This window comes from Ambystoma mexicanum, chromosome 4p (assembly GCF_040938575.1).
Source record: "Ambystoma mexicanum isolate Mex_15411 chromosome 4p, UKY_AmexF1_1, whole genome shotgun sequence".
NCBI lineage: Eukaryota > Metazoa > Chordata > Amphibia > Caudata > Ambystomatidae > Ambystoma > Ambystoma mexicanum.
In genome coordinates, this window is record NC_090927.1 from 1094036605 (window position 1) to 1094051102 (window position 14498).

The 14498-nt window shown below is 45.8% G+C and overlaps 1 protein-coding gene across 1 annotated transcript in view; it reads left to right on the forward strand.

Annotated features, from left to right (window-relative positions):
• The window catches only part of MOXD1 (monooxygenase DBH like 1), a 713108-nt gene that overhangs the window by 463642 nt on the left and 234968 nt on the right, over nt 1–14498 (forward strand). Inside the window, exon 8 of the mRNA XM_069606682.1 lies at nt 4281–4472. Coding sequence (XP_069462783.1) covers nt 4281–4472 — 192 coding nt within the window. The remainder of the gene's footprint in view (nt 1–4280; nt 4473–14498) is intronic.

A 14498-nucleotide genomic window follows, 5' to 3' on the forward strand; every position in this document is an offset into this window, starting at 1 on the left:
CTCTAACCTTGACTCTAGCTCTCCCGCTGTCCTCCTCTTCCTTGACCTCTGCTCTGCCTTTGATATAGTTAAACAAGCCATTCTTATTACTCGTCTCTCTGAGAACCTGGGCTTCACAGATCAGGCTCTGCCATGGCTGACCTCCTTCCTTCCTCTTGGACCGACCCTCCCACATCCAACTTGGGTCCTTTCTCTCCACCACCTCTATATCCACTTGTGGTGTCCCCCAGGGCTATAGCCTCTCACTGTGACTCTTCAATGTCTACTTGGCGCCCTTTGGCCCACCTGATTTCCACCTTTTCTTCCAACCTCCAGTGTTTTGCGAATGACACACAACTCACTTTCAGGCTTTCCTCAGCCTCCTCTCCTTCCTCGCTCATTCCTGACTGTCTATCCATGATTCAGATATGGTGCACCTTCAATAATCTCTGCCTCAAAGCCAGTAAGACTGAGATTCTGCTCATAGGGACCCCTGCTCCAGCTTTCCGTCGCCTACTATGGCCACCCTCATTGGGCCCTCTACCCTCACCCTCTTTGGAGGCAAAAAACCTTGGGGTCATTTTAGACAGGACTCTCTCCTTCTCTCCTCACCTCATGGACCTTGCCAAGAAGGCCCTCTTCCAGCTGCACCCCCTCAGAGGTATTCTACCTTTTCTCACCTTTTCCCAGAAGCTCCCTGTCTCCAAAGCTCTGGTTCTATCCACGTTGGACTACTGCAACAGCCTCTTTCTCAATCTGCCTAACTCTACTCTTCGCCCCCTTCAACTAATCCACAACAGGAATGCAAGATTTATCCTTGGCCTCAAGCCCAGCGACCGCATCTCTCCAGCCTTGAAATCTCTGCACTGGCTGCCGGTGGCTGCAAGGGTCAAGTTCAAGACCCTTTGCATCGTCCACAAAGCTTTCGGCCTAAATACCTTCCTTCTGGAGCCTTTCGCTCAGCTACCTCCAACTCTCTGAGGGTCAGTCATTTCTCCAAGCTGAGAGTGGGTGTAGATCTACCCCCTCAGCATTTGCCTGCCTCTGGAACGGCCTCTCTGCCCCTCTCAAACTTCAGCCGAACACACCTGAAGTTGGGAAAGCTGCTCAAGAACTTCCTTTCCCCCTCTGCCTTCTCTCTCCCTCTTCCTTGCTAACCTTCCTGTCTGCCTGCCCTGACTGGTCTCTGGGTACCCTCAGAGGCTCACAGGGTACCAGGCCCCTCTGTAACCAGTGTTCCTGCACTGCCTCCGGGCCTACTGTGCACTTAGGGGCTGTAACTGTAACTCCTACTGCCCCCTGCACTAAATGCACTTACCAGAGTGGCAGAGCCCTGAATGCACTTTCCCCTTCCCTCTCCCCTGCACTTCGCCCTCTCCCTTCCCCCCTTGCACTTTTGTTGTCGCACTTGCACGATCCTAATGACACAAGGTCTAGTAGGATCGTTGTCCTGTTTTTCCTCTGTCCCTTCTCCCTTGTCTTGTGGCGTCTAGAAACACTTGTGTACAGGCATGTTCTAAATATCATTCACAGTCCAATGTCCCCACCACTGCTGCCCCGACCTTTGGACGTTTGGCCTTCCTTTTACCCTTTCCAAGCTCCATGATTTCAAGCGACAATAGAGGGGAGGAAACCTTCTTCTTCCGTGTTACCTTTACTTGGAATGACATTTCTTTGTAGACCTTTTTTGGAATGGATGCCCTAGATTCTGTGGCTTTTCTCCACCCTGGCTTTTCCCTGAACTTGGTTTTGACTCCTTTTGACCCTCCATTTTACTTTACTCCCCCTCTTCATTGGATTTGTTTTGTGCTTATCTTGAACATTGGAATTATTTTTAACTGTCCCAGAAATGCATTTTTTTAATGACCTAACCGCCATTGGAGCATAAGCAAGATTGATAGCATTCTCCATTTAAATACAAGTTTGCTTGCTGTTTGATTGTGTGGAGTGGGCAGTTGGGCCATGTTCTATATTGCAGTTATGCACTCACCCCTATTGGAATAAATTGCCATTCATGTACTTGAGGGCTAAAGCCCTCATAGATGGGATTTTTTCTAGGATGTGAATTTCAATGATTCTGGCCATACAACGTGAATCTGCACATGCTTCTCGGCAGTGTGCCGATATCAGGTGAGTGGCAGGGAGTAGGACCTGGCATTTATATAGAGTTCACAGCAACATGTATGAAGGTCTATTGATGCACAGTGATGGCCAGTGAGGGTTCCTATGTTACAGACTATAAAATGTCCAGACTACATGATTGGTAGTGTGTCAATTGCATGCCCTGGGGGACTTCCAGACCTGTGTTTTTCTTTTCATTCTGTGCCTTGTGGTGCAACATTTAAAATGGGCAATTGATACTACACGTCCCAGAATGCAAAGAATGGAACCACAACTGTATGTCTTATTTACAAAAGGCCTGGACACAAAGAGCGCTGCCACATGCTCTGGTTTGCGCTGTAATTGCCCACATCATGTGTGCAGAATGTGTCCTGTCACCTCAGCTTGCTGCCACACAGATGTGTGCATAGGTCGGAATGTGTTAGCAAAACATGCAGCGTAAGTGCATGATGAACTGCATTTGTGAAGTGGTGTGGTTGCATATAAATACCCACAATGATGCTGGCAGATTGCTCTGAGCCAGGACCATGAAGTTATGGATGGACCGGGGACCTGTACACGAGCGGCTGATAAGAGAAGATTGCGTCACAGTCCACCTACACATTGATGGAGCCCTGCATGTGCGTGTCCCTGAAGACGTGCTCCTTTGCCATGGATTCTACAAGGGTCACGTGTGTTTGAAGGCCAGGACCTCGAAATGTGTGGGAAGCCCCGCTGGCACAGAATGATGCCTTTGTCCAAGTTATGGCCACAGCGTCACTGGGGGAAGCTATCTTGGGCTGCCTCCATTTCATCATGAGGATTAAATCCTGTGAGCGGCAGGCACGTAGACTTTTGGTTTTCCTGGTGGGACTAAGGGGGCCGGTGGCAAAAAAAAAAAAACAAGGGCTATTGTAACGTATGGGGGACTTTAACACAATCGGCCTTTCCTGGGGTCGAGGGGTGCAGACCCCGGAGCACCCGCGTACTCTGCGCACCTGGTGAGCGCATACAGAAGAAGCAGGACTGGCCAATGCCATGCACCCGGGCCACAGTGTGCAGAGATGTGTCTGTGGCACAGAATTGGAGGAATTTTAGCAGCCTCAATGGCAGGTGGGAGCGATTGATACCACTATCCCCTGCAGTGCTCAAGGACACCCTCAATTTCTGCCAGGAGACTGAAGATGTTGGGAAGGTCCAAGCGGCAGGTGGCAAGGAATTGCTGATCAGTGAGGTCTAACTGGGACTCCTGGTCCTGCAGACCATATGTGTGTATGGTCACAATGATCTGTTCCCCCTACTCCTGCTGCCGGGGGGCTGCATGGCAGGTTGATAGCTACTATTGGGGCAGCAGGGCAGGCTGATGTGTTGCTTATGGGTGGGGGATGCATGGCAGGCTGGTAGTCTGCTGGGTAGCCTGGTGGCCTGTCCAATGGAGGCAAGACGGGTTGATGGGCTGCCATGGTGGGAGTGGGGTGGCTGAGGTGCAGGCATATTGACTCCCTGTTGGAGGGAGGATGCTTGGCAGGCTCATAGTCTGCTGGGCGGCTTCATGGGCTGTACGTGGGACTTAAGGCAGGTTGATGGGGTGCCTGTTGAGGGGCAGTAACGCAGACTGATGGGCTGGCTGCTGGAGGGTGCGCCTGCTGCCCCACTGGGTTAGAGCTAGGATTCCCTGGAGTTGACACAAGAGCGACAACTATCCTTCCTTGGTGCTGAAATTTCCAGACTGTTGTGGGTCCCTGCTTTTAGTGCTGTCCCCGTCCCATATGTGTTTTTCATTTCAAGGTGGATAAAATATGCACCTTTAATAAATATATTGCGGTTTGAACCCAAGTACAGAGTTTATACACATATTATCCGTGCAGCGACAAAAGTCAATAAGGATTTAGAAAGGGTGTTTTAATGGCTGGCACAACCCCGTTGCTGAATGCTCTTCAGCAAGATGTACTAGTTATACATCTTCACTAATTACAGTATACACAATTTTACACACATATGGGATCCGCTGGTGGCAAGTGTTGACAGCCTAGGCGACTCCGAGGCACCCTCCTAGGTGATAAGGTGGTTTCTTAGATCGTGTAGTATTTATTAAACTTGATTCCTTGTGACAATATTTTGATTGACCTTATAGGATGACCTAAAAGATTATAAAGCAAAATGCCGAGAATAAATTGAAGGGTTCCATTTTTTACGGCCAGGCCCTGAATAACGAGAAGCCGAACGGGATTCATGTGTTTGCCGTTCTGCTCCATGCACACCTGGCTGGGGAATCAATCAAGACGCGTCACTTCCGGAATGGGGAGGAACTACAGACACTTGCCTATGACAGCGAGTTCGATTTCAACTTCCAGGAGTTCCAATATCTACACGAAGAAAGGACTATCTTGCCGGTATGAATATTTATTTTGTTGTGTTTTTCAATTGTTTCCATGTAGATTTCTTGCACCATTTGAAAAGTGGCCGAACAATTTTCAGAGAGAGTAGAAGGTTGTCCATCTCTATAATATGTTTGTATTTTAGTAGGCCTCCAAGACTGTGCAAAATGCATGCTGTGCAAATATGTTTTTTCATAATATATGACACAATTATTTCTCTCTCTATCTTATGTTACAATGCTTATGTAATGTGCCAAATCATCACTGTAGTAGTTTCAAAGCGTTGATTCGTGACCTTGGCATATGGTGCTACTTCAAGGGGAAGCCAGACTGTAGGGAAGGAGAGGAAGAGTGAAGTAATAGGGAGGGAAAGAAGGGCAGGAGGTTGGAGACGCAGGAAGCGAGTCAGGCAGGGAAAATTACTGGTCTTAGTGTGGATGCATGTTAGAACTCTATATAAGGACTTTCTTCAGAATAGAGGCGACACAGAAAAGTATGTTGGGTTAATATAAGCATTGGTTTTCCAGGGCAGTTTTGGAAGAATTATAAGTTACAATCAGGGGGCGCACAGAGGTGCAACCTCCACCAGAAGCTCCATATAGTATCACCAAAAAAAGATGGAGGTTTTCAAGATTCCATTCATTCCTTTATACAAAAGGCGGCCTACACTTCACTAAATCTCCATAACAGAAAGTCTCACTATCCCTTCCTATGGTGAATCTCTTGTGCTAGGTGGCCGGATGTGCCCCCTGTCTAGGTAAAGGGATAGATAAGAGGCTTGTCCTAATCTGACTCACTACTTTAAATGTACTTATTTCGTTCTATACACGAGTTTCACCCTATCTGCTAGTCCTGTCAGAGGCTCAACAGTTTGTCTATGCGTCCACACTTTTCTAAAAAAAAACAACACTGGGGGAGTGTTTCTTTAGTTTATTTCTCCCTCTTCTGTGTGTGTGTAGACCACCAGAGTTCAGGCTGATTCCCTGAACCCCCAGGACATTGCGACAAAAGTGAATGCCATGGATACGAAAAGAAATCAATGATTTTACTTAGTGCATAGGATTCTTTGAATGGCTTGAAGATAGGGTGACAGTCATATATAGAACGAAATAAGTACATCTAAAGTACTGAGTCAGATTAGGGCAAGCAGATTTATAAATTAACCATGGACTAGTTTTGGATGCGTGAGCGGCTGGAGAGCATGCTCAAACATTCCTGGCAGTGTCTACTATGGTATTGCAGGTCAGTTCTCGAATGAATCTGACACTGCTAATCTGATTGCATAAAGTGGACTTGTGCAACATTACATTGCTGAGTGACCAGATTTTATTTCAAAGGTGTTTTCTTAAATGGTTCCCGTTTTGTATATTCACTGACATTAGTTGGCAACCATTTTATGTTTAACAATGGGAAGTGTGCCTGTTTCTTAACTGGTTCCCGTTTTGTATATTCACTGACATTAGTTGGCAACCATTTTATGTTTAACAATGGGAAGTGTGCCTGTTTATGTGGGGGGACATCTTGTTTATTTGTTTAGTGCTTTTCAAGAGTGACTGTTAAGGTAAGCTTGCCTTAACAGTAACTTGGGAAAGGATGCCAGGAGCTACAGGCGTGAAAGAAGCAGTCTTTACTCGTGCAGATCCAGGGTTCGGGTATAGTACTCGCCCCAGAAGGTAAGAAGACGTACAGAAGGTAAGGGACATCCACCGGCACACTCACTCACTCAGCCAGCCAGCCAGTCCTTCCCCAACTGTCCTACAGCGGATACTCAGCAGGTTACTCAAACAGCATTGCACACTCTCATGACATCATGCATGCAGGTAGGGACCGCCGAGCAGATAGAAAGCACATCACAGCATTTCAGAAAAGAAAGCACACTTAAAAGGGACACAAGAGAGACAGAGGCAAAGATGCACAGCAAATGCAAAACCCTATGCTCACAAACCATCCAGCAAACCAACAAACCCTTAGACACGAAACCACCAGGTCCCTCATCTATCTTCAGAAGTCCTCAGTAAGCTCATACTACACTCACAAGGGGGTTCAACGACTTCAATGTCAGCAGAAATGCACTTCAAACAGAGCATCACACATCCCATGACTGGACACCTTAGACATCCTTCTGAGCCAAACAGCAGCACATGCCCAACAAAACTCTGGCATAAAGGTCTGATCATTTGACATACCCCACAATGACCGATTCAAAAAGCGAACGACTCCGAGTGTGGCACTCTCTGACAAACTTAAGTAAAAAGGATACAACACCGAACCAAGAGTCCATTTAAAATCTGAATCATACACGGTGTATTAATCTACCTGTGGAACAAAACAAACATGTGAATCACAAGGCACTAAGCTGTCCCGAGAGCCACCTGCAGCAGGGACACCTATAAACTAAACACGATCGGCAAACACAAATGTGCACGCAGTCACCCAGTCATCAGACCGAACTCCCTCAGAGGCAAGGGGGAAGCAACCCGTGTCCAACACGTACAAACCAACAATACATAACTATGAAGGAGGAAGCAACATACGTAGCATAGTGCCCAAAGCATAAACACTGCAAACTACCCATAAATCATAAACACTTATGCAGCACCCACCCTGGGTGCAAGGTTTGCTAGTCTGTGGGCCAGTAACGCAAGAGTCAGTTCATCAGGTCCCGTAAACATATGACCACCAACCCACAAGGCAGACTTAGGCTCAATTAGACATTGGAAACAATACATGCTCGTGGTGTATGCTTACAAGGTCCATTGTCCAGTACCTCACATCAGTCAGTAGGTCAACATCTGTGTGAAAAAGCATTATGCAAATAAGTCAAAACATAATAATACAAACAAATTCACCAACAAAACCTAGAGGCCACATACACGGATCATGATACCACAGGCCTCACATCACCACTAATATAAGGCTGCCCTGAGCTCTGACAAGAATATCAATGAGTCAGGAGCAAAGGCATAAGGGATTTGAGCTACTGCCAAGGATAGTCACACAATACATCAGGTATAAAAAAGCATATAGCATCAATTCATCTCAAGGCACAATAGTGGCAGCGTTTTCTGGGCTGCCCTAAGGTGTCCGGGGCTGAGGGCAGTGACAAGATGCATAAGAGGAGGATTCCCAATTACTTCTTTCTCATAAGGGCGCTTGGCGATCTGTTCGATCAAAGCCTAGCAGAAGTGTACATCAAACACCTACGGCGGAGGTGCCCGCAGCAGCACGACTGATTCGCCACCACCATCACCAGTAAGAGTGATTCTAGCGGGTAGAGATGTGAGAACTTCCCATGGGTTCTATGTTACAGCCCTTATGGCTGTCACAACCATGGATTCCACCATGGTTGGGAGACAGTTCCCAGGACATGCACAGCTTCACACCTGCATTCGGTGTGTGCTGCAGGCCCCGTGCAAGGTGTCTCTGATGCCTGATTGCATGCAAACATGCTCACATCACACCAACATAGGGAAGGAGATACTCAGATGCATTGCACACTGATGATGTTCTATCCAATGTCATCATTATGAATAATGGCATAGGGGTGTGAACCACTGGTGTCTGAACAATCCTCAGACCCCCGAACGCAGCGGTACTCTGACAGCCCTTCACAAGGGTACACCCCGTAGCTCATAGCAGTGGACTTCTGGCACAGCTGACAAAGGGCCCAAGCCAGTATGGCTTTCACAGAGCTGCAGTATATAACACATAAAGCTGCACCAGTTCTGATTAAAACCACTCATTTAATTTGCATTTGCTTATTATTCTATGTGTGTGCGCAGTTTGAGAGCAAACCCTTTCTTTCTCTAAATTCCAATTTCTAGTGGGAATTTGGCAGGCTCCTACTCAAGCTCTCAGCCGCAGCCCTATCACAGCCACATAAGTTGCCGTTCTATGCGCTGTATCCTGCTGGCCTTTTCTGCCACTTTTTCTTCTAACACATAAAGTAGGTTCTCCAGTAGGTGCTTCATGGCAGTAGTGTGATGATAGCACAGCAGGACAGGCAGGACACGCTAGGGCCCCAAAGCAGGTAAACCCACAGGAACATCTGTAGCAGAACATAATGACAAGCAGGTAGTGTCTAAGAGCACAGGTGGCACTGACACAGGCAGGCACAATGTTGATGCTCTTGATGAGGCTTCCACACTGTAAGAGGAGGGCAGTCGTCTGGTTGGGGGCTGTTAGATGCCACCCTTCGCAGCACAGGCCGCAGGTAAGTCAAACAGTAGTAAGGCAGTAATGGGTCCAGCTCATCGCCATTGTTAAGCTGGGCCATCAGGTAAGAAAGCCTAGAGTCTCGGGGACAAAAAAAGCAGTCTTTATTCTTGAAGCTACAGATTATATGTAAATTACGCTCCTGAGCAGGTAAGTAGAAGTATGGAAGGTAAGGGGCATCCGGCGGCACACCGTATCATTCCACCCAACCTCTCTCCAACTGTCGTTCATAGAAAACTCAGCAAGTCACTCACACAACATTCCACATTTAGAACTCTCATGACATCTAACATGCAGGCAGGTAAGACAGATGAGATGGATATCATATCACCATAGCAACACATTCACCTCCAAAGAGGCCTCATGGTGCTGAGCAGGTTAGGAACAATAATCAAGGTGATTAATAAAACTAGAAAGAAGAGCATTAAACTGGCCCAACACGAAGAAAATCATGCTTAAAAGTACAGAAAAAGAGTCCAAGAGTGATCCTAGTGGGTACAGGTATGACCAGCGGGAGAGGAGGCTTACAATATACATCCTGTCCCGCCTACAGAAGAAATGTACATGGGAGAGGAGGTTGAGACAGAATATGCCTGCAAGGCTGACTGAGAGGAAGAAGGGATTTTTAAAATATGTAGTCTTATACTGAGCCTAAATATTCAGAACAAGCCCCATACAAGGGAAAATATGTTGGGGTGATCACATCCATTCAGGAACAGTAGTGTTCAAGTTAATATCAGCACTCACTGGACTATAATGTTTGATATATTTATGGACGACAATTCATGCGGGAGTTAAGTTCCTCCCAATAAAAAGCGCCACACCGATATACCTGTGATGTAATTTGACCTAGCCCTGTCTGTGACTTATATAGAACCATGTAAATCCCTCAACCCTGTGCCATAGATAAGCCAAGAATCAATCTGGTGTCGCAAAATTCTTGACTTTGTCAATACGAGTTACAAACTATATGTTTCCGTAATGTCCTAATAATTCTTGATTTATTTAAATGCATCTCATTCTGGCTCAATGCTGCAGGTTCGAACGAGATATTTTGATGATTTATTCAAAATGATAACAGTTATCAACACACCATGTTCTATACAGATATCTAATTTAAAAAGCTATCATCTCTGCTTTGTGAAATTTTCTGGGAATCCATCATCACATTTAAGCTTATAACTTCAGCTCACAAGATTAGAGGAGTGTTCTAATTAGATAGCCCTATTCATACGTTTGCCCAACGATATTGGTCCCATTTCTTAAGTGTCACAGTTCCAAAGATAATCAACATTCATGATTTCCCCATAGCAGCTATGGTAATTTCAAAGCATCTGCATAATATTTACTTCAATTACACATTATATTTCTTTAAGAACTTCACATGTTTGTCCTGGTGGAAATCACTTAATATTTTTGCAAAATCAAAGGCCGGCAGAAGTGATCTTATCTGCCTGGACAGATTATATAGCTCCAACCATTAGCATCATGTGGAAGTCTCTGCACTGTGTCACTTGTAAGTCAGGTACTGAACTACACCATGAATTACCATGAATCAAATTTTAATCCATGTATTTTTAAGGTTTTACTTCCATTAGTTGGAACTTCTGTATTCACAGGGGTCGGCTGTTGTCTTCATCAACCCTTTAGCCCAGCACAATCCATGTCCCCACTCTTGGCTCTATGAGTTTTAAAAAGCTATTTTAGATAGATAGAATAAAAGAGCTGTAGCCTGGTCTTAGAAGGGGGGATTCTGAGCAATCCTGGGCCTGTGAATCACCTGAGAAAAATGTCTTAATGGGATAAACCCAGCTTTTCTTCATGCACAGAAAAGTGTGTATTTTAATGTTACAATTCCTTTTACACATGAGGTCTCTTTTAATTGTTGACCTCAAATCATATGCCTGACTATCCTGCAACATGCCACTCATGCTCATCTTTACATCCTGATGTATTACTTCCATTGGTTGGATCCTCTGTTTTCACAGGGGTCAGCTGTTGGCCTAATAAACCCTTTAGCCCGGCGCAATCCGTGTCTCCTGTCTTGGCTCTGTTAGTGTCAAAAAGATGTTTTAGACTGATAGAATAACAGAGCTTTAGCTTGGCCTCTGATCGGGGGAAGGTGAGCAGTCCTGGGTCTGTGAATCCCCTTAGAAAAATGTCTTAATGGACTAAACCCAGCTTTTCTTCATGCACAGAAAAGTGTGGATTTTAATGTTACAATTCCTTTTACACATGAGGTCTCTTTTAATTGTTGACCTCAAATCATATGCCTGACTATCCTGCAACATGCCACTCATGTTCATCTTTACATCCTGATGTATTACTTCCATTGGTTGGATCCTCTGTTTTCACAGGGGTCAGCTGTTGGCCTAATCAACCCTTTAGCCCGGCACAATCCGTGTCTCCTGTCTTGGCTCTGTTAGTGTCAAAAAGATGTTTTAGACTGATAGAATAACAGAGCTTTAGCTTGGCCTCTGATCGGGGGAAGGTGAGCAGTCCTGGGACTGTGAATCTCCTTAGAAAAATGTCTTAATGGACTAAACCCAGCTTTTCTTCATGCACAGAAAACTGTGTTTTTGAATGTTGCAATTCATTTTACACCTGAGGCTTACTTTAAATTTTTACCTCAAATCACATGGAGATTTTTCCTGCACCCTGCCACCCACTTTCATCTTTACATCCTGGTATATATTCACATTCTCTGCCAACATAGAATCATTGTTCATGTGTTCATTGTTCTAAGCTGCACACCTTTCCATGGTAACGTTTTCTGCTTTTGCAAAGTTACACTTTAGGCATCAGCCACATTTAATGGAAAGGTAGGCCTCTGGTTTTGGGCCTTATGATACGAGCACATGGCCCATTGAATTTTGTTTTCGTCTTCTGACAACACTGTTGGGGTATTTGACAGCGTTGAAATGTACATGCTTTTTTTTCCTCTGCCAGTCCACAGTGTGTGTTCAATGTTATGCACTTTTAGGCCTCAGTCAGCCAAATGCAGGTTCCTTTCATCTTGGGTTTCAAACTACCCCACATAACACCCCCTGTCCTTTATTCTCATGACATAGCTAGTGTGAAAGGTCACGGAGAGTTTTTTTTCTCATAAGTCAAATTCTTTGATCGAGCATGTCCCGCTCTCTCTTCTTCATCTGGGAATGGGCAATCTGGTCTCCACCTCCTGGTTTTGGGTTCCAGGGGTACGGTAAGGAACTCCTCCCTCTTTTGCCCTTGGTTCCTCACCCGGGTGCCAGGGGTCTTCCCAGGACTCTGCTTCTTCCGGTCTCCAGACTGGAAGTAATGGAGTTAGTTTTCTATAAAGTTTAGAAAGAATTCTTAATAATTTGTGCTTAAACCTTCATTCCCCGGATAACATTGCATGTAAGAGACATTGGGCCTCATTACGACCCTGCCGGTCCGGAAAAACCGCCGCCACCGTTCTTTCCAGATTGGCTGATTAAGAGTCCTGCAGGCGGGAGGTGTCACTCCCACCAGGTCTGACCTGGCGGGTTTAACATCACCCACCTGCAGGCGGACATGGAAACACCGGCTCTGTCAAAGACGGAACCAGTGTTTCCATGGTCCCCATCTCCATGGAGTCCTATGGGACTCCATGGGAATGGGGACTTACAAAATTCCGCCTCCGGAATTCCGGGGTCACCGGGGACGTAATGCCCCGGTAATTCCGGGAATCAAGGAGGCAGAATGGTCATTCGAGTCCGGCGGTAACCTACCGGTTTTTCCGGCTCGGTTACCGCCGGACTCGTAATAATTTGATTTTTCAAATTTTCAATCAAACACACTTTCCTCTTTCCTTTTCCAGAAAAAATTTCAAATGAAAATTTAATTTTATTATATATTTTAGTTTCCATCCAGAGTTCTGATCATACCTTCATTCCTCGGATGGTTCCTTGGCTCTAACTTCAGTGGGCTTCTCAATCACTCTTAAAGCTAGTTTGGCGTGATACCTTTTTAACTGATTGATATGGACCCACTTCTCTTCCATCTATTCTTCTTTTGGGATGTGGATCTTATAGGTGACAGGTGATATTTTATCCACAATTTCAAAACTACCACGCCAAGATGGAAGAAATTCCCAGTCCTTGGTAAGGTTTCCCTGGAAATTGTACATATAAACCTTGTCACCTGCCACATACTCCTCTTTCGTGATCTTTAAATCATAGTATGATATCATCCCTTCAGCCAACTTTTGTAAGTTGTGTTGCACATAAGCAAAAGCCTGCTGGAGGTGCCTGATTAGGTTCTCAATGTACTCGAGTAGTGGACGTGTGCATCAACGTCTGCTCCTGGAGATGCTGAGGTAACACCCTGTTTCGTCTGGCCATAAACTCAAATGGAGACATTTTAGTTGTAGAAGATGGTGTAGACCTAATAACCATCAGGACAAGCAGTAATCAAATGTCCCAACTGCGTCGATAGTCAGCCACTAACTTCTTCAGTATGCATACAATTATCTTATTGTATCTCTCAAGCCCTCCGCTCGATGCCACTGGTTTGTGATGTGGACTTTTCTTTTTACGCCTAGGATCTCACACATCTTGGTCATCACCTCACTAGTAAAATTACTTCCTTGGTCCAACTCAATCCTTTGTGGGAGGCCAAAACGAGAAAAGATGTGGCTGATCATTAGCATGGCAGCTGTCTCTGCCTTACAATGCGGGCGGGAAGACATTCTACCCACTTTGTAAAAAAGAATGTTAGAGTCAACATGCACTTATTTTTCTCTAGAGAAGCGAATAACTGGCCCTATGAAATCCACTTGCAAATCTGACGAAGGCGGTGTCATTCCCCTTTGTTGTACAGGAGCTCTGTGTGTGGGGTAATTGGGCTGAAATTGTGCACACATGAGACACCACTTTAAATATATGTTGAGATCCCAAGAGAGGTGTTCCCCAGGGTTCTGCACTCTCCCCTATTCTGTTTAATGTCTATATCAGACCTCTTCTGTTTCTTATTCAGGCGCAAGGGTTTCATTAATACTCCTATGTGGATGATACACCTAGGGCCTCATTACAACTTTGGAGGTAGCCATGGTGCTATTAGCACCATGGCTGCCTCCAAAATCGTGTCCGGGTTCTGTGAATGAGGAATTACTGGGTAATTCCAACATTGGAGGACCCGGTATTTCCTCATTCACAAAACCAATCCCCATTCCCATTTGAGCCCCCATCGGGCTCAATCGGAATGGGGATGAACTAATAACGGGCCCGTTATTAACGGGCCCGTTATTAGCTCCTTGGTCCCCTTGCGGGTCCCGCAAGGGAACCTCGTAATAGGGAGGAATGGGTTTACCGGCACTGGCACCATTACCGGTGCCGGTAAACCCATTCCTCCAACCTCGTAATGAGGCCCATATTCTTGTCTGTCTTCACCTCACACAAGCCGACACTGCGGCTCGGTTGAGGAATTGTCTCAAGGATCTGAGGAGATGGATGATGAGAAATTGGCTGAAGCTCAACGGCAGTAAGACCGAGGTCCTGGTTGTGGATACTACATCCCCTCAACTATTTTGTACCCCAGAATTCTGGTCGACGAGCTTGGGCCCCCTCCCCCTGCCGGTTCAATCGGTCCAGAACCTGGCTGTAAAAATCTCTACCTCTCTTGCCCTTGATGATGAGGTTGCCAGTGTATGTAGGGCCAGCTAATTTAAACTCTGCATTTTGCAGAAAGTCCTTCCCTACATTCCCATTGAGTGTCAGGCTCTGGTGGTGGCAGCTCTGGTCTTAAATTCCCTCGATTACTGCAACTCCCTTTACTTGGGACAACCACGCTACTTGATTAACAGGCTTCAACTACTGCAGAATG